General features: G+C 41.8%; 1 protein-coding gene across 3 annotated transcripts; it reads right to left on the bottom strand.

Annotated features, from left to right (window-relative positions):
• Window positions 1-518: 518 nt before the first annotated feature.
• Window positions 519-20,391, bottom strand: DCAF4 (DDB1 and CUL4 associated factor 4). Of its 3 annotated transcripts, none has more exons than XM_069784323.1 (14): window positions 20,343-20,391; window positions 19,486-19,601; window positions 17,725-17,822; window positions 15,808-15,965; window positions 14,242-14,324; window positions 13,472-13,574; window positions 12,330-12,473; window positions 11,599-11,648; window positions 10,241-10,320; window positions 8,507-8,602; window positions 8,298-8,395; window positions 7,407-7,583; window positions 7,079-7,193; window positions 519-6,127 (listed from the first exon to the last, which is right to left on the bottom strand). In XM_069784323.1, exons 2-14 carry the CDS (start codon window positions 19,593-19,595, stop codon window positions 5,934-5,936), a joined length of 1,506 nt encoding a protein of 501 aa, XP_069640424.1. In that variant the 5' UTR covers window positions 19,596-19,601; window positions 20,343-20,391; the 3' UTR covers window positions 519-5,933. The 3 variants fall into 3 exon arrangements, with proteins under 3 accessions (XP_069640424.1, XP_069640425.1, XP_069640423.1); XM_069784324.1 differs by having other exon boundaries at window positions 20,337-20,358; XM_069784322.1 differs by lacking the exon at window positions 20,343-20,391 and adding an exon at window positions 20,192-20,324.
• Window positions 20,392-20,547: the final 156 nt, after the last annotated feature.

Here is a 20,547-nt window from a genome sequence, read left to right as displayed (position 1 = left end):
TCCAGCATATCCAGCCCAATGAGGTTTAAGTACTACTATCGCACACTATTTCGCAGCCTCTCGTTTTCACGTTTCACTGTCAACTGATGTTAGTCACTGTAACTCCACATATTGTGGCATTGTCCTTGCATTTGATTTATTGCTGATGGCTGTAATATAATTTGGCACCAACAGCTATGTCTTTGCCTGCCAGTAATTTGAGAACAGAGAGTGATTTGGACAAGCAATTGAACTGTCTGGGTTTTGTCATCTGTGTCCCATCCCCACCCCCTGCTTTAGCTGAGCACTCTTTCTTGGTAAAGCAATGTTGATATGTATATTCTGTCAGTTGCAGCATATAATATGTCATAAAATGTTTTTGTTCATAGTGCAGGCACATCAACAGTGAAATCATAGCAATGCCAAAATAACAAAAACTTACTCTGAGGGCTTTCAAAATCAACAGTATAATGTGACAAAGACAATGCTAAACTAGAATGGCATCTAGTCAGTTATCTTAAGCCAAAATTAAAGTGCAGTCAGCTTTTAAACTTCATTTTTATTGGATATAACTCAAACAAAAAAATAAAGCAATACAGATACAGTTCATATATATATATATATATTAAAAAAAGTCCTCATGTAGGAAATGTCTCAGTTGCGGCATTACACAAATTCTAATGTCAAGAATGCCTGGAGATTTTGAAACACTCTTGATTTCTGACATTTTGAAAAGCTGGCTACATCTTTCTGGTTCTGCTTAAAAGGCAGTTTTACAGCAGCACTGGAGAGAAGCAGTACTGTATGTATGACAACGTACAGATGATGACTTGTCAGGAAGGCATCGGAGTCCTTCACAGCTACCATTATATTAATAGAACTGCAGATAGGAAAGAAGTTGTTTGAACAAGAAAAGGCAGGTGATCTTGATTATATTTTCAGACATCACCTAAAATGGTTTATCACCTTTGTGCCTTGGCTTCCATTTTTGAAACGTGAAACTAATTCGTGAAGTGCTATAAACACTCGGGTCAAGCATCTTTGAACCCCCAGCCCCTCTTCCCAGAACCCCTGTCTAGAAAGTACTTTGGGTTGGTATTGAGTGCTTGATTCAGCTCACAGTGTATGTAGTACACGTAGTATATACAAGCAGCTGCCAGCAACTGAAGGTTTAGGGACTAAAGCTGAATTGTCCACTGCCAGATTATAATTTTTCTGAAAGCAGCTACTGTAAGGGGATAGACCTTGAGACTAGGTATGTATTCAGGTTTGAATTCTCACTTCCTCACAACGGATGCTTAATTTTCTAGTACTGTTAGAATAGCTCCCTATTAAGGTCAAAAATGTAAAAATGCCTGAGTGAAATTGTGACTAGTAAATTGATGTTTTTAACCTCTTAGTTTTAGTATTCATCAGGATAACAAGGAAGGAATGACCATGAAGCCATGCACTGCAATAAATCAGGGCCAACAGAAAGACATAAACCCCCACCACAGAAGACCCAAAAGCAAATCCCCTCCCTGCTTTAGACGCTTCAAGTTAAAACTGTAAAAGCTGAAGTTCCTACCTGTTATGTCTAAAAACCTTTTGTGACCTAAAGGGTTTTATGTGGAAAGAGCCTTTTTAATCAGGGTTGAGAGATGACTAATAGAAGCAGGGTTTATGGAACAGAACAAGGGTGAGACTCTGTGGCTTCAAAAACAATCGTGTTGATGGGAGGAGGGACTCACAGTTTGGTCAGTGGGGAGAGCCTGGTGGTCCACTCTGAGCCTTGCTCCAGTGAGCAAAACAGACCAAACAAATTGTGTCTGCTGGAGGAGGGATGCTGCAACCTGTCTTGGAGTGCAGGTTTGGCCTTTCTGAAGTTTCCTACTAGCTCAGTACTTGCTGAGAAGCTGAGGCAAAGAAATATGGTATTTTGACACTGTAGCAGAGGGGAAGAGTGCTGCAGTTCCTCACTATTTAACTGCTTAGGGTCCTAGCTATTGCTGTGTAATGAAATAGTTGATTTAATATACTTCAGCCACCGCCTGCAGGCTGCTTGCTGTTTGTCACTGAAGCCAAATTGCCTCTCTTGCCCTGCTTCCCCTCTCCTTTCATGCTGCTCTTGCAGGCTTAATTAGAAGTGTTGGCTGCAAAAGCACTAATTGAATGAATAGGTTTGCAGGGACATGTGTGTGCACTTGGCTCCTGGAAACAACAGAAAGCAAATAAGCATCTTTTGTTTTATGAGTTTTGCCTAAAAGAGAAGAAACTATCTTCAGTTATGTAAGATGCCTTTCTGCCACAATTCCTAGTTTGTTTCCCACGGTAACTGGGCACAATTGTTGCATGGTCTTGTTCTTGCAGAACAGGCATTACTGGAGTTAAAAGCACTGAAAAGAGTTTAAATGCTATTTTAAATTTGGGAATTAATTGTGATTTGAGGGAGTTCATGATCCTTGTGATTTGCTACCTGCAAGTGTTTGAACCACACATGTTTACTAGCAAGCATATCAATATCAAGTATGTTCCAACTCAACTCTGAGTTGATTATCAGATGTAACATCAGGAGTTTGCAGTGGGATGGGGTTAGCTACATTCTATTTCCTGAACAGATGCTTAGTTGCAGTATGCATTATTAACTAAGTCAATGCAAATGCTTTTGAAAGTTGTGCGGCATGCATTAATCACTGTGCATGCAACAGAAAATGTCCCAAATTAACATAACTAATCAAGACAAATTGCAGAGTATTTTCTCAAATTGAAAAGCAAGCCAAGAATCGGGTCTCTTGGTTATCCAAGGGTAGTAGAGGGAAGGGGAAGAGCCTGCAAGACTGACTGACCGACCATCTGAGGAGAACAGGGGACCCCTGGTCTTATAAACAAGGTCTGTAGAAAGAAGGGGCAGCACGGAGTATGCTGTGAGCAGCATCTACTCCACTTTGTGTGAGAAAGAAGGCTCTGCAGAGGAACGCTAAAGCCAGATGTATCAGGGGAGCCATAGTTGTAAGGAATTCACAGCTCAATCTGCCTATGGGGAAACAGAATTTGGCTGTTAATGGGACACAAGAAAGATTTGGGAGTTTTGAATGTATGCTCAGACAGGGAAGAAAACGTTTTGAGTATTTGCTGGGATTCATCTTTCATTGTGACTACCCATGCAACAGCTATTTCATACAGAATATATTCACACTGTAAAGTTATTACACTGCTCCCAAGAGGAGAGTTTTCCTGCTCTATTGTCTTCTATATAGATTAATGGGTAAAAGAAATACAAAGAAAGGGAAGGAGATCACCACACATAACACTGGAGTGTGGTGAGCAATAAGAGCTGCTGAGAAGACAAGACAGTTTCCTAGAACAGCACATTGCTTAGGCCTGAAGGTTGTGAGAGGACTGGAGAAAGGAGTGTGGAGCCCTCCAGGACAGAGAGGATTTTTAGTGGGGCCCACCCTTCCCAGCACCTGTATTTGAATAATTGCCTCTTATCCAAACTCACTTGAAAAGTGGAAGGGGAGGGGAGTGCATTGGGAACAAACAAAAAACCACAGGTGTCTTGGTTTAACCCCAGCTGGCAATTAAGCACCAGGCAGCCACTCACTCACTCATTCCCCCCCCCACGCTGCAGCTCACGCTCTCCTTCTCTGGGAAAAACATTTTGTGACTGATGGAACAGTTTTGCCAACCCACTTGTTTAACTGCAAATACTCCTGCTCAGTTACAGCCCAAGAGCTTTCCCTGTGCATGCACCAGTGTGAGATGGAGCTGAGCTGATGGCCCATCATGATGAAGGTGGTCGGGTGCAATCCCTCCACAAATAGGTTGTTCTGGCCAAAAGCTTTAGGTGCAAAAGAATAATAGTATCTGCTGAGAAATAAAAAAAGCTAGAAACCTTAGTAGCATGCCTAGGAAGGTAGTGGTGAAGGTTTTGTCTGAGGGAAGGAACAGGATTGCTTGGTACCCTGCTGTGCCTGATCAACCAACAGAGCATCCCTCACCTCCTTTGGGCCGTAGCAGTACTACACCAGCTCTTCAGTGTACCTAAAGTTACCCCTACCTATGTCCTGTCTCTGCCTACACACGGAGAGCAGATACTCCGCTGGAGTACGGCTGCTCTACTTCTGCTGCTGGAAAGTGTCTTTCTGCTGCTTGATGCCTTCCCTGCCCCTTTGAGCAGGCCGGTTGGCCCTAAGCCCCGGAAGGGTTTCCGAGACAGCACTACAGGCACAGGACGACATATGGCAAAGTCAGGAAGGGCCTTGGAAAACAAATGAATTATGCCTGCTCAAAAGACATGGTGGAGTGAATGGGGTAAGCAGCCAAGAGACGGATATCAGCCCTCTTTCTTTTTATTCCTAGAATGCAATTTAGTGAGGTAGAAAAGCTTTGATGGGGTCTTGCAAGCTCCTTCCTTCCCAGGATGCTCAGCACTGTTGCACCCCTCTGCAATGAAGACACAGATGGTATCCCAGGTGTGAGTGCTGTGCTGGGTACTCCCAACTACAGGCTACACCTGTAGTCACCAGCAACACTTATATTTGTGCGCACATGCAGCCTACACCCAATTTCAGAAGGCACTTGGAATGGACACCCAGCCTAGCTCTCTGACATGGCCATCTCACTGAGCCAGCTGGACACAGCCTCCATCTTAACATGCTGTGCAGCAAGGGTGTGATTATAACCTGTTTGTGTGTTCACCTGCTGACGTGGCAGGACCCCACGGGAAGTAGCATCTCTGGTGACACAGTTGTACATCTGATGCTCTAAGTGGATCCCAGTAAGGGCAGTTCCTGCATTCCTTTTCTACGAATTCTGGAAAACTTGAGTGCATCATGTCTTTCCTGTGAAGCCCATCAGTAGCCCCACCTAGTTCATGAGGGCCTTTACCCACTGTAGGCTCCTGATCTTGTCAGTGCTTCCTACATATACTAGCTGCCGGATGGTCTTGCCCAACCCAGACTGGTTACCAGGAAGGAGCTGGAGGTAATGAGGCAACATGGGATAACGATTGTTCTCAAATACAGATACAGTGTCATCCAGTTACTTTGAGCTGGTGCTACAACTTCACAGCTGAGGGCCCAGTTATAGCTCTGTATGCGAAAGCCCTGACTCTGCACAGGGGATCTCGTATCCAAAGAGGATGTGGACAGTCCAGACCGGGCTTGTCTCCTGCTACAGCTGCATGAGCAAGCCTGCCATTCCAGACTGCTGACCAAACTCCACGTTAGGGGTGTGGACTCGGTTAGGAAACACTACGATAAATTGACAGGGACATTCAGCCTGGACTAGGAAAGGGGCTTTGTTCCACGCATGCTGCCTTTTAAAGGGAATGGTGGCAGGGCAGTGGCACACTACCATCATCTGAAAAGGACAAAGTTTAGCATGGCCCAGCTCAAAGGACTGACAGTGTGAGTGGGGAAACAGCTGTTCCTTGGACTGCTTCCAAGCATAGATGTAGTAGAGACAGTTGATGCAGGGACCTAGACTAAAGCTACTCCAAACAAAGCCCCAGAACACCTGTAGTGTCAGCTTCTCAACACCAGATACTTCACTCCACTAATCCCCTCCATTGCACCAGCCTACTTGCTAATGTAGATGTAACCACAGCTAAGTGGCTGTATGACCAAACTACGATTAAGTTAGAGCAGCCTTTTGACAGCAAATTCAGCTAGCATGAGACAGGCACTTACTGAAAGTTACCAGCTTTTCAAAGCTTATAGTTAGATTTCAGAGGCTGAATATTACCTAAGTTAATCAGCATTCAGCATTTATTTACAAGATCTCTGAGATGTATACAGCAAGATTTACTGAACCTGCTGAAGGAGGTTCAGAATTTCATGGCTAAAGTAGATGCAACAGCAGCATGTAGTGACTCAACAGCACGGTGACTGGTGCAAAAATCCTGAAGTCACGTATATGCTGACATGTGTATGCCGACAGCTTTGTAGACCAGGTCTGAGGAGAATATTGTGTCAGTTATAGGAGAAGTGGTAGAGATCCTGCTTGACAGCCATGAGTAAGCCAGGAACTCCTCGGCTACCCCCAAGTCTTGAAGAAAACACCACACTGGGAATGGCATCTTTGGAAGATGGGTGGGGAGAAGGGATGGTTCTAAGCAGATTGGCATCTTGGAGACTCCAAATTCTGGTGTAGCAATCCTGACCAACTGGAAAGGACACCAGAATTCAACATTACACAAAAAGTACTTTACACGGCTCTGTAAGATTATCATCGCAGAATGTCTATGGGGAACCCCCCCCCCCGACCATTTCTACATACACTAGAGGCAAAGCGATTATCAATACTTTATGAAACATAAATTCTACACTGAATACTGCAAAAGTGGGAAAAACATGCATTTCCTATTAAGCAATAAAAGGTATGATAAATCAGTATTTAGAGTGCTTTCCTCATTATCAAGCTCCTAAGCCAAAAAAGGGGAGAAAAACTCACTGTCAAATTGACAAGAATTCTTGTCATTATTCCATCATGTATTGACAAATCCAAGGAGAGGTCACTGTTTACAGTGACGTTGTGAAACTTGGCTACACTATAAGGATTTAGGGGTTTTGCTTCATTTATTTTTACCTTTCCTTCCCCCACCCTGAATAAAATAAAAAAAATAACCTCAGACTGTAGCCAAGTATACTCAAAATGAACCTGGGTGGTATAGACAGTTTACAAGGGGTTATGCTTACATGCCGATGCTTCAGTCCATCACCACATTACCCACTTAAGCACCAAATAAACATATACACGGTCTTTAGTCTCCATACAAAGTTATCGCCACGTTTCCCATTTAACATGTTATTTCCCTGTATTTCAAAATCTAGTGTTTTCTGCTCTACCCTTGAGACACACTGTGGAAAGGACTTTTGCAGGACAGCAGATAAAGCCGTCAAGCGCTACATGGGAGTGATTACAGTAGGTGTGCATCCATAACATTATTTCTTAATTTTCATTGTATATTACAGTATGTCTAAGGCTAAATTTCTTCTGAATTTTGAATAATTAACAGCTTTACAGCTTCCACCAGCTGTACTAAGAAACACTCCTCGGGCATTAAGAAAATCACTGCCAGGCATTCTACAAGTAGAGGAGAAAAAAGTCAACACACCTGCGGTGAGAAGTCCTTCCTCTTCATTTACATGCAGAGGGAGAATAGCATATTCATTGTGATGACCTTTGTACTGTTTCACACACTTTGCTGTTCTCAGGTCCCACAGTTTTATCTGCAAGTTGAAGTAATTGAAAGAGGATATATTAACAAAGCAGAAAGCACTTGATGGTTGATACATAAGTGGATCTGGAAGAGGACCCATATATGGAACTACCACCCGGTTCCATACTACCCCAGAAAGAACAGCCCTCAGGACTGGGATAAGCACCTGTCAATGACCAGACACTAAAAAGAACAGAATATCCTAAACGCAACAAAACCATACCTTTCCAGCCATATCTCCTGCCATAAGATAGTGTTCAGCCTCAAGAAGGCGAATAGATGTAACTGCTGAGTCATGGAAGAGACGAATTGCTTTCCAGCTCTGGCCCTTTCGGTTGCGCTGACGCACATCAATGCTGAAAATCTCACCTGAACGGCAGCCGTTGTATAGCATTGGGGTCTGGAAAAATCCAAGGGAAAGAAGCGTCCTATGGGACGCCTGAAAGGATCTTACAGGTTACACAGACAGAATCTATGTCAAGCTTTTGAGCTCTCTGGTGCAGTTGTCAAATTGTTTTATTAACATGGGCATTAAGAAACAGAATTTTTATTACACACGGCAGCATTTTTCAGCCAACTCATTAGTTCCATTCAAACTTCAACTATTTACTTCAGCTGCGAAAAGTTCAGCTATGTAAGTAGGAACTTAGTCTAACATAACAGCAAAACAGGAACTGGAATCCTTATATTCCAATTTCACCCTTCTCACTAAATCTTTGTGAACAAGTCCTTTAGTATTTTATAGGGGTTTTCTTCTTCTTGATGGAGACAATACACTGAGCGTTAACAAAATGAGGTCATTTGCCAAAACCAAAACAATTTTACAACACATTATTACTGTGTTCTTTATACTTCCTTCATTTCCTTTTTACCTCTGTACAATTAACAAAAATTACCCCTGTTGCCACAGAGTTTGAAATCAGTTAATCTTTTTTGTTGCTATTCAACTGTGTGCAAACATCAGACCACATCAGCTCTGTTGTGGAACAGGTATCCAACAGTAACTGTAATCAAAACCTTATGTACAGCAGGACGAGTCCCATCGCAAATGGAACAAAAAGCCCACCAATGAGGCAGCACTCTGAAAAAATGAAGGGTGTATGGTTCTTCTTACTTGTGTGGCAAACTGTTGTGCCAATACATCGCTACCGGTTCCAAATGTCTGTCGATGCCCTGTCACTACATTGGTCACAAGAACTCGTCGTGTCAGGCCTAAGGAAGACAGGTTATGTTCATTTAGCTGTAACTTGGGTAGCAGCTGGGAGATTAATGCAAGAAGTCTTGCCCACCGAGGTGGAAGGGGTGGCTAGCCTTGCAAATCACCTGTGCTGAAGCAGTTGTCTGCTTGGGGATTCAGGCACCAAGCACAGGACCAGGCAGTGGATATCTTGAAGCTGCACAGCATTCCAGGTCGATCTCCTAGGAGACAGGAGCAACACATGAAGCAACCATAAAATGTTACGACAAGATGATAACTCAGAAAGCTTCTCTGGATTTCCATACTTCTTTCAACATCTCAATGTGAAGCAGAGAAAATGTTACCCAATTAATGTCCCTGTGCTACTCAAGAGACAGGAAACAGAAGTGTGACTTCATGACTGTAAACTGAAGACTTACAGTCTATATAGATAGATGATTGTGAGAGATTGTGAAATTATTCAGTAGTCAGAGGGCTGACCATGGCAGGAAAGAGAAAAATAACACTTGCCTTACAACACTAAGTAAGCCATTTTTCAAAGATGAGTGGGCTAGAAACTCAAAACATTTACTTCATAAGCTATAGATTAGCCAAAGCCTAACCTGTAAGTTCTTGGCCTGCCTATTTAAAAAAAAAAAAAAAAAAAAAAAAGGTTTGAGTAAGTAACAATATCCTAGATTTGACCCTTACTCACATAGCTCCTGCACAAAGTCTACTATTGGCATAAATTTTAAGTCCTCAGTTTTCACTTCCTTCATGGCACATCCATGATCATACATATGTCAGGCAGCACAGGTGACACATCTAAAACATGGGTTTAGACAGGTTAAGTTCTACTTTGCTTCCAGCATCTACTTAGCAATGTTCCCTCAAAACAACAATTTAGGAGAGTAAAGTAAGTCAAGAAACTTGGAAATGCCTAAAACAGTCAATAGGAAACACTAGACAAGAGGACTTTGGTGGAACTCAGGGCATCTGATTATGGTGAAGGGCTTAAAATGTTCTACAGAGCAACTGGGCGTGCTGGCCTAGTAGCAATCCATCTTCAGTGACTCTTCAAGTTCATGCTAACTCCACGCATATTTTTTTTTTTATTTCTGTCTGCATGACATTACAAATTTAAAATAGGTCCATAACTCTTATCTATCACAGACTTCCTCTGTATAAACGTAACTGATCATGTCTGAATGGAAACCGGGTTAGAGGGCTGTACTGTGTGACTTGAAGAAGCATAGTTCTGACATCTATCACAAAGGTCCAGTTAATAAAGTCCTGTCCCCAAGAACACTGAACAAACAAATATATAAAGATACAGCTACAGCCATCAGACTTAAGACATAGGATTCTCCAAATCAATCATGCTTACACACAACTGAGCATGAGCTTGTACAAGGAGCTATGGGCTGAGGCATTTACCAGCTTTCCACCTTTGATTGATCCACTGAGCATACTTGAGTAGCTACTATGCGAAGGGATTCTGCAATGATTCTAAATAGTCTATAAGGAAATTTGAGTACTTCTTGTGTGCAGCTTCTGAGTATTAGTTACAGGACAGGCTTCTCATGAAAAATCTCAAATGTTTACAAGTGAGGTGTTCTCCTACCAAAGTCAAGTACTACATCATCATCAGCTAAAAATAAACTAGTGCTTTGAATACTGCTTGTTAATTAATTCTTAAGGTAAGTTCATCTGTTCACTTCTTAAACTGTTTCAGACTTTTTAAGTTTTACAAGAATACAACAGTCTCACCAGCTACTGAAGAAAGTGCAGAAATAATCTTTCCTTTGTGCTCTTTTCATACCATAACTGCTATCAAAAACTGGAGGAAAAAAAAACAAACCACAACAAAAACACCCTACCTGGGTTAGTGCTGCTGAACAATGATGCTGGAAGCAGACTGGCACAGCCTGGTGTTTCTGCAATTCCCATGAGACACAGCTTGCTGAAGTGAGTTAAGGAAAACAAAGATTTCTCCCTAGAATGGAACAGGCTGCCTAACATTTGTAGCTGGGAAAAGCAAGATGCTCTGACACAGCCACAGCTCACAGTACTTTCCCTTTGAGACCTTTGATGTACCTTATAATTTACAATTAAGTATTCACTTTTCATTTCTTTCATTGGAAAGAGCTAGACAGAACTCAAATTCTTGCTTGTGTATTTTCACTACCAGAAAGACAAGATAAGAGGAATACTAAGGCATCTTTCTAGTGATAGAAAAAAAAAAAGCATGGCCTACATGGATCATTCTTCTCATCTTTACATACTGATGCTGCTGCATTAATACAGATCCGTTTTTCATGGAGATTAAGTTGGAAAAAGGGAAGCACACATTGGGGAGGCAAGGAAGACTCACTTTAGATTACATTAAAATACTTTCTGAAGATTACACCAGGTATAAATAGGATTTGAAAGCTGCATTTCAAATTCGGCAGCGTAACTCTGTGACATGACTAGAGAAAAGCACAAAATAACCAAACCAAACAATCCCCAACTCCTAAGCAGCTGTGAGCAAGCCTGATGAACTCCTGCCACCTTCTGGATCAGTCCGGAATTGCTTGGCTTTTCCCATAAGCCATTACACACATTTCTATGTAATTTCCTCTTCTGGCACTTTAATAGTACATCTGTTGCCTGCCATCTCACACATTAAAACCTCCTTTTCTTCCTCTCTTCTGTGCTTTGCACTGTCCATTACTGCTTCCTCTACTATACCATCAACCTTCCTCTTCTTCTCAGACAGATCTGCAGAACATGCTCTGAAAGGTGCAGAGCATCATGCCAGTGAACTGCTCCCATTCTCCTCTCGCCCCAGCCAACATGGGGATGGTTTACAACTGAAACCAACCAACCCACTTCAAAGAGAAAGTTAGTTGCCTTAACCCTCTTTCCTGTTCTTTTGCCCCAGCCAATTGCTAAACATCAAATCATTTTGCATATGGCATCTACACTATTAATGAAGTGGGAAGTCTCCAGGGCAGGAAACATGGTCTTTCATCTACTATTACACTGGAACAATCCTACATATATCTATAACAGAACCATACATCTGTCTCACTAGCTCCAACATCTTTCCATTTTTATAACTTCCTCTGTCTTCCAGAAAACTTAATTTCTGGGGCAACTACATGAGAGATCTTCCTGGAAGTTAGTTGTTCTGTGCAGCATGATGCAGACTTGTGAAAGCTGAACTTAATTTTTTCTTTTTTTAAAAGGATATAAAACATGAGAATCTGGATGAGTCAATGATGCCCAGCACACAGAATTCACCTTCAGACACAAGAAGACATACTATTTTTGTGATCTCTTATTCAATTCATGAAAGGGTATTTCCATGCAAAGATGACATAAAACTATGCGCTGGGCACACTTCCTTAGCCACAAAATAGCCCAGTAATGGGACACAAGCATTTTAGCCACATACTCCTCTGAAACGTAGGAGACGGAGCAGCATTGGGAAGTCTGTCCAAACACGGCCTGAGGCACCAAGCACATCCTATTATTTAAGGCATCATCCTTAAAAGAATCTGAGCATGAAGAGATTATGAAAGCTTGTTTTAAATACGCTTCACGTTCAAGGATAAACACATTTTCCAAAATTATTTTTAAGAAAGAAGCACACAAATCTTAGAAGTTTCTGGCCCTCAACATCAATTTTGTCAGCTACGGCCAAGTGCAACTCTGAAGTAAGCACTATTCTTGGAAGCTGATACTTTATATAGTCTTCTGTTCCAATTGTAGCATAACACTCCTGAGAACTAACACTGGTACTGAGGGCTTTCAGAGACAAGTTTACCACAATTCTGCATTTATCCAAGCTTCGCATTGCTCAATTCTTCCATTCTCTCCTCCTAACCCTGTCCCCAACCCTCATGCACTTCTACCTGTGCCTCCCAAGAACAGCATTCTGAGAATGCAACAACTAAAGGAAGCAGGAACAGAGCACAGTACTTTGCGGTTTGTGAAGTAGAGGTTGTCATACATCTCCACGGTGAGAGTCTCCTTCCCCAAACCACTGAGGTTGATGATACCATATTTACATCCTCCATGCTCTACATCGTTCACAGTGAATATCCGTTCGCAAGCAACATCCGCCTGTAAAATAAAAGCTTACTGGTCACACTTACTGGAAACTTACAGGAAAAAACAGCTCGAGGGAGCTGCATTAGGTCTAAAATGAAACAACACATTCATTTTGTTCTCTTGAACACCATCCACTTTCCAATCATCTCTAAAAACAGTGGCCAACTCCCTTTTATACGCATGCACAGAAAAAACATGAGCAAGAAAAGGATTTAGTCCTTGAGTAACAATAAATACTCTTCCCAATTTTATCAGTTCTAGACACTTACTCTGGCTGATTAGTAAGCACAGACTGTTATTGGTAGAGAACTCAAACAAAAAATGTAAACCTTATCAAAAGCGAATGTGGAATTCTCCTGCTGTTGATCACCTTTTTAGGCTGGTGCTACATTTCAATTTTTCTTCTATGACACTAAGTTTCTGACTCCCTTCTGGCTTCAGCTACCTATGCAGTGCTCTGTTTACAAGGCCAGGAGCTGGTCCTGGAGAGCTTCCTACATAGACTCTGAAAGACATTTGCTCCAGAGACCTCTCCTGCACATGCAGTACCATTAAAACCAGTAGAAACTGCCTTCAAATCATGAAATGTAAAATGATTAATGATGTTTACATAGATTCTCTGGACCACAGACTTTGCCACTGCCAAAATTCTTCTCTTCCATTTTCTTCTTTCTCTTAATTGTCTCCACTCCCCCTCCCAGCCCCACACTAATTATCCACTCAGCTCCTGTTTCTTTCCAAGAGGACATGTTGATCAGCTTCAAAAAAAAAAAAAAAAAAAAAAAAATCACTTTCATGTTCAACCTTTTCACCATTTTCCTTTCTAGGAAAGGAACAGCCTCTTCCTACCTGTTTACAATTACCACGCGCAGATTTTGATAACTGACACAACAGAAATAATGCATCTTTGACAGTGAAATTTGACCTATGGGATTTGATTACAAGATCCTGAATTTTCCCTGAATATAGGCTCTCTTTATCCTAAAGACTTAACAGTTCTCACAACATACCACAATTATTTTAAAATTGTTGGTTCCAGCAACTGAGGAATCTGGACTGTGAATTTCTATCTTCCGTCTCTGCATGCAGTTCACTTTTAGTTCATGGACCAGCCTGTAAAAGCAGGTAGGGGAGGGGAACAGAGAAGAATTCAGTTAAGCCTAGAATTCAGGTAATGCCAATGAAAAGAATTCTGGATAGGATATCCAGAACTGTTCCTCAATCACAGAAGATAAAATGCCTGAACAACTAGCATGCTGCAATTTCACTTATATAATCCATGAACATGTGCACCTTCCACATTAATGGAATTTCATCCTGTTATTTTGAATCCCAGCACATCCTCAGTAGCAGAAACAACAACATAGCAAGTCAGTAACTTGCCTTCTGCACTTACTGAATCTGAGCTATCTTAGCTATTCTAATGGGGGGCAAGGGGAATGGTCACATCAGTTGAAGAGCATTCATCCAAAGAAAAGCTGCACTGTAAGCAGTCTGCATATATATATATATATCTGTATATATATATATATAACAGAATGTATAGGGAAAAAAAAAAGTGAAGTTTTAAACTCCATTTATCCGAAATTGGGAAACCTCTTCTTCATTTGAATTCTCGCCACTTTTGTAATCTGATTATAAGAGAACATAACTATTTTTTTATTATAAGCAATATGTTCCTCTTCATTTAGGAACAGTAAGAAATGCAAAGAAACTGAAAACCTGACAGGAACAGTTGCACTAACAGCAGAACTTGGTATTGCAAATCAAATCACTGTACCTGCAATAACTCGTGGAGCTGAGCAAACCCAGCTGTCTTTTCTGTAACAGCATAGATGAGTTCAGTCCAGCCCTTGTTGTTTTCTGGAAGAGAGTAACATGAAAAGTGTACTCAGTCATTTGCTTGTTTACAATTCAAAGATGGCTGTGGGTCTTAGACTTTTGGAATACTTAGCTAACTTTTTCCTCTAGCCTACATACATTAAAATTCTCAGAACATCTATAAAACACATTCCAGCACACCTCTCTGGTCTACTATAGTAAGTAGACAAGAATATATTCCTGTGAGGTGTGGGGTGCTTTTATTAAATACAAAATCTGGAGAAAAAAACCCAAAACCCCAAAACAACAGCCATTGTTTTCACTTGACATAATTAGCAGTACCACCCTGAGGTGCAAAGTCACCTTCTGGTTTCACATTAACACCTTAATTTCTTATTAAACAGCAAAATTTTCTACCACAACAAGTCTGTTACTAACCATGCAGTCTTACTGCTGCACTAAACTACTTTTCCAGTCATAATTTTTAAAAATTTCACACAAACACAAACACTTTCTGGGGAGACCAAAGGATAGAGTACTTTGCAGAGTTATGGAGTAACAAATCTTTTTGATAATGCTCAGACAAAGCAAGAGCCAAACATTAAGAGTCAAAATGTTCTTATCTGGGAGCCTAATTCAGACGACTGATTCAATAGCCAGATTTTGAGAAGAGATGTACATCCACAGTTCCCATTAACAGCAACATGGCCAGCAGCTTTTTGGCATCTATGAAACCTAAACTGCTCATGGAAGCAGCTAAAACAACCGAAAAAAAAGCCCAAACCAAACCAACAGCAGCACTTTCACAGTGAAGACTGAAGAGCTGAATAGCTGGTTGAAGTGAGAACTTCATTACCTAAGGAGAAAAATAGTGCCCGCTTCTTCCAAATGACAGCATATTTAAGCTGAGCTGTGATTTGTAAAGTTGTAAGACATAGCTTTCAGGTAATTAAAAAACATCCTTGCTGGGTATTTTACCCTGATTACAGACATGCAGCATCAGTATTAACTCTGCTGTAACACTTTACGATGAAAAGCATACAGGTTTTCCAGGCATAAATGTAAGACCCGCCTTGATTTCACTGCCAAAAAAAATTCTTGATGAAAAAGTTGTTTCCACAAAATATCATCAGTATTGTTTGTTCAGGGTCCAGGAATATGATCGATACATTTATTAAACATGTGGAAAACTTAAAATCAAGACGTCACTTTGCCAAATCAAGGCAGGGATTTGAAACCTGGCATCCAATGTCTTGACTCAAGTGTAACTGTTGGACAATCTGCAATTCTAAGCACAGTTCCTGTCTCTTTACAGGTTTTTTGTTTGTAATGACTTGCTTTCATTCCTGTGTGGAACAGCCAAACAAAAGCCTTCAAGGACTATAAATTCTCAGCAAAAAGAAATTTTCATTTCTTCAGACAGCTTAGGGAACTGTACCACAGTCAGAATTGAAAGGCTTTAGCTTATAATCTGTCCTGGGCCAGAGCACAATAAAGCCTAATTGCAATCTTTTTCAGAATGTACCTTCTTTTGTTTTTCTTCCTCTTCTAAGAGTCTCAGTCTTTTGCATTCCATCACCTTGTACTGAATGCCCTCCTTGGTGAGTGGGTTGTAGTTATTATGTCCAGGCAGCAGGCGAAAATAGCGGTTCTTTTCTGAGTCATAGTAAAATCCTGGCAGTTCTTAGGGAAAGAAAGGAAAAAAAAAAAAAGTGGCAAAACCCAGGCAAAATCAGATGGATAACTTAGGTTTTGTTATTGCTCTTTGACATCTCACATCTTCATGGGAATGTCACTGTCATGAGGCTCAAAGCTCTTGCTCCCAGCAGGTCCCAAGCATGATACACAGACTAGGAATAAATGATGGCCACTTAAAGGAAAAAAAAATTATTTATAGTTTTCAAATGCAGTGTCATTACACAGATACAGAAGGGATGTCACCACTGACCAAGATGAAATTCAGACAGATCAGAGAAGCAGAGAGGGAAGGTTTTGCTGTAGAACAAAAATGACCTTTCTTCATCAATCAATCCTGAAAGGACAGTGTTGGTTAAAAGACTAGGTAGGGCAGTCCCAAACAACAACAACAACAAAAAATTCACAACAAGGTATCACCCAAACCAAAATAAAGTGATTCGCTTCACAGAACAAGCCACTTTTTCTTCAACACATAGGAGAGATTTAGATACAATCAAGAGTACATTTGGACAATACAGAGAGGCTCCTTCCAAAGATAAACTGGGATGAGAGAAACATTCAATTTTAGTGCTTCACTAAATTCACAGAGGGAGACAGGTAAAATACTTTGACAGATTCATAATGGTACATTGTCCCCAGACAAGTGATTTTATTCAGAAGAGGGTGAATGTTAACATTTCACTTCAAGAGTTTTTATTTAAACCTTTATCTACTACCAGAAATTGCATCTGAAGTAACCTCTTTTTGCTGCTGCTTACAATTCAGCTCCTTGTCAGCATCTTTTAGGTTTCAGCTTGGCAACAAGTGACCAAGATTTATTCAGGTCAACAAAAAGATAAAGGTAGTGAATGAATCAGTAAGGTTCATAAAAGCACGCTGCATTTACTATACAGAATCTAATTACACAGCAATAAGTGTTTTGCAGGATACATCTCCTAACATGCTCACAACCTCTTAAGCACAAAAGGGTGATATACAAAAAAGGTCTCTAAACTGTGGCTTTGTCTGTTGTTAAGAGGTTATAGAGTCAGCGGTGTTTCAAGACTCTCCTGTTGTGGAGAAATATATGTTCCCACAGGCTTAGCTTTTGCTATGGTTGTTTAATGAGTCAGGAAACCAGAATGCAAACAGGACATCTTCCTCAATAGCACTGCTACCGCATCAAGTCTGGTTTCACCAGTCAACTCCCTGATAATGAACATTTAACCAGAGTGTATTTCTCACAGACTACAAAATACACTCAAGGCATAAAGAGAGATGATTCCCCCCGCCCCTCCCCCCGAAGTGGTAGATCCTTGTGTCTTTTAAAAGACTTAGTAACTGGATACAAGTTATAATTTTTTATATGGTCTCTTATTTTCTTTGCTTATTTAATGTTTCTACTGAAATATGTATTTTTTAAAATCTTCAGCACATATGAGAAAAGAAACAAAGTTCATTTTCTTCCCAAAGCAACATTTCTGGAGGGAGAAACAGAATTCTATTTTTTCAGTTTATACCAGCTTGGTTAGGCACAGAAATTTTCAAACATGAGAAGCACTTGTGGGCCTGAAAATGCATTTGGCCCTGCTCTCTAGATCCTGACTTACTACATCTTTTATATCACCTGATGTCATTTTTCTCTACAAACTTTACTGCTTATATCCTTCCTGTAATACCATACTATTAATGCAGCTACTACTACTTTCTTCATAGAGTCAGCAAATAGACACTGATTTTTTGACCCATAAACATGGTCTCTTACCTGGTACTACAGAATTCTGTGTTAAACTGGATGAAGAAGGATCTCCACTGCTGCTGGAGCCTTCATTCACTGGGCTCTGTGGTTCCCCCTGTTCCAGCCTAAAAAAATAGTATCACCTTCAAGATAGGCTCACAATTGTCCTACACATCTTTCCCACAAAGAATCTAGAAAGCAGCTTGTTATTGATGTTAATGGAGTACAATTTTGCAGGGCTGTGATAAGCACACTGTGCATACCACCATACACTAAACTATGAAAATGAAACAGTAAAAATATTCAGCTTAAAAACCTCCCAGGAACATTAAAGATACCAACATCTTAAAAGCCTTAATTACTTGCTAAAACATTAGAGGTGGCTGCTGATTCTGCAAGTGCCTTTAACTCTTTTTGGTGAAAGATTAATTCTGGGCATTTTATCATATCCCCTGATTAAAAGAAAAGCCCATCCTTGAAAGCATGTAAGTCTTCACAGCATAAAGCGAGAGACAGTGTGGGTAAAACACTGATGTTGGATCAAAAATATTTTGTCATTCTCTTCATGACAAGAATTCCATTGATGAGATTCCGAAACATGCAAAATAAACAAGTTTAATGAAAACTCCATGAAATAAAAGTCTCTGCTTTTATCATAAACATAGCAGTCAACAGGGTAACCGCAGCTTTCTTCTTTCTGAAGTAATTTAAATGGGCATATTCAGTACTGATGAGCAGGATCCCACGGGGATGTTTTCTGAATCACCCGTACAATTCTCACTTTTTAAGACAGGTCTTATTACACATCATCTTAAAAGCATTAGGCCAAGATGTTTTGCAAGAGTCATAATTTATTGAAAACAAAATGACAAAGAAATTCTAGTTCTAATACCAGCTCCATTGCTGTTTGATTATACAACTTTGTAAATAGTTAAAGAACATAACCGAGCTACAAGGGGAAAAACACCTCACATGAAACCCAAGCACTTCAATTTAAAGCTTTTTGATAAAATCCTTTTAATTCTATATTCACTGAACTAGGGCCCATTTGCATTTCTAACTTTTCTTACACAAATACAACTAACGGGGCAACTCGTATATGTGTGTATGTGTCTCTTTCTCCAAAAATATATTTTTTAAAAAATGCTTGGAGCATTAAAGCAAAGGATTGGCCTCTTTTATTACTGCAAGAGGCACTAAGGAAAGAACAGGGGAAAGAAAGAGAGCCGTAAAAATAGCTCAAAGACAGGCAAGCGTAAGTTTTAAAGTTTAAAATGTCCTTTTCTGAAAGAATCAGTTTTCAAGGCAGTAGATTATTCCTGAGACCTTGTTTCAGTTTCCTGATCTGCTACATGTAGTATTATTACTATGTTACTTAACAGGCTTTCAAACTTTCAGGAAGATCCTTCAATGACAGTTTTTATACTAGTAGCCACCGAGGCATAAAATAAATGGGCAGGGGGAATGAAGTACTTGCAAACATTTTTCTTCCCTGAACTATCTTTGCATATTGATGAAGAGTTTATGGACGATCAGGCACACATGAAAGGACTAGCTCATGGAACCACATCTCAGTTTAAAATCAATATACAGTTGTGGACACACGATAAATTTCCAGAAATCAATGCAATTCCACTCCCGCTAGGGATGACGGATATAACAGAAGTACCATCCGCTAGATTTTTAGATGGCAACCCTCCAGTTCTAGGTAGCCACCATCCTGCAAATTTAATTAGGCATAACATCTAACGATTTAACCCATGCTAAGCAGAAGCTGCATATACTTGCCTTTCAGTACAGTTATTGTGACTGGGTCTTCTGTACCGATGGGGATGGTAGCTGTGCTTGCGATTGCTCCATCCATGTTTTTCTTTGCCTCTCCAGTAATTTCTCTTCATTTCTACCTACAAAGCAAACATACACACACACTTCAATGCTGCTTGCCTCGAACGGTCCAACGTACAAGACAGTCTCTTAACACAGCCTCCTTTCAAACAGTTTCAAATAGCTTCGCAGCGGCCTGGCGATCAAAACCAAGGAGGCACGCTGAAGAAAATAATTTAAAGAGAAACACTTTCAAGTCCAAACGGCACCGGATCTTAAAAGGCGAGAAAGGCAGAGCAGCACCGCCGGCCGCCCGGAGAACAGGCTGACACAAGCACGCTGCCGACTCGACCACCTCCCGCCGTGCAGACCTTACCAACGGCCTCCTTCCCGGCCGAGGGGCTCTCTCGGGGCGGGGACACACCGAAGCGATCGACGGCAGCCTGCCCGCCTCCGCCGCGGGCCGGCCGGCCTCCCTGCCTGCCTGCCTCCCGCCCCGGGCCCAGGCACCGCGCTGCTCCCGCGGGGACACGGCGGTAAGGAGCAGGAGGCCGGCGGGGGCCTCCCCTCCACACGGCAGCCAGGCCGGACCGGAGGGGCCGACACCCGCCGCCACGGTTTTGCAAGCGACCAGGCCCGCTGACCGCCCGCGCTACGGGCACTTCCTCACCCCTGCTGGGCCGGGGCCGGCGCCGGGACCAGCCCCACGGTTCGCCCCGCCGGACTTGAAGCTAAAAGCCCCTGAGGCGGAGGCGCGGCCGCAGCCAGGCATCCCCCGCCACCTCCCGCGGGCCGCCCGCCCGTCCCTCACTCACTCACACCGTCCCTGGCGCCGGACCTCGCCGCTTCCGCCCTGCCGCTAAGGCTCCGCCCACGCCCCGATGAGCGCGCCTGATTGGCCCGCACCCGCGCCTTACCGCTTGACGGACAGCTCACTCACCAAACGCGGTAGAAAGGCCAAGCCGGCGCGTGCGCCCCGCCGAAGGGCGGGGCCACCACCGCGGCGGCTGGGCGGGGGCGGGTCCC

This window comes from Haliaeetus albicilla, chromosome 5 (assembly GCF_947461875.1).
Source record: "Haliaeetus albicilla chromosome 5, bHalAlb1.1, whole genome shotgun sequence".
NCBI lineage: Eukaryota > Metazoa > Chordata > Aves > Accipitriformes > Accipitridae > Haliaeetus > Haliaeetus albicilla.
Note: the sequence above shows the minus strand (reverse complement) of the source record. Positions and strands in the feature narration are given on the sequence as shown.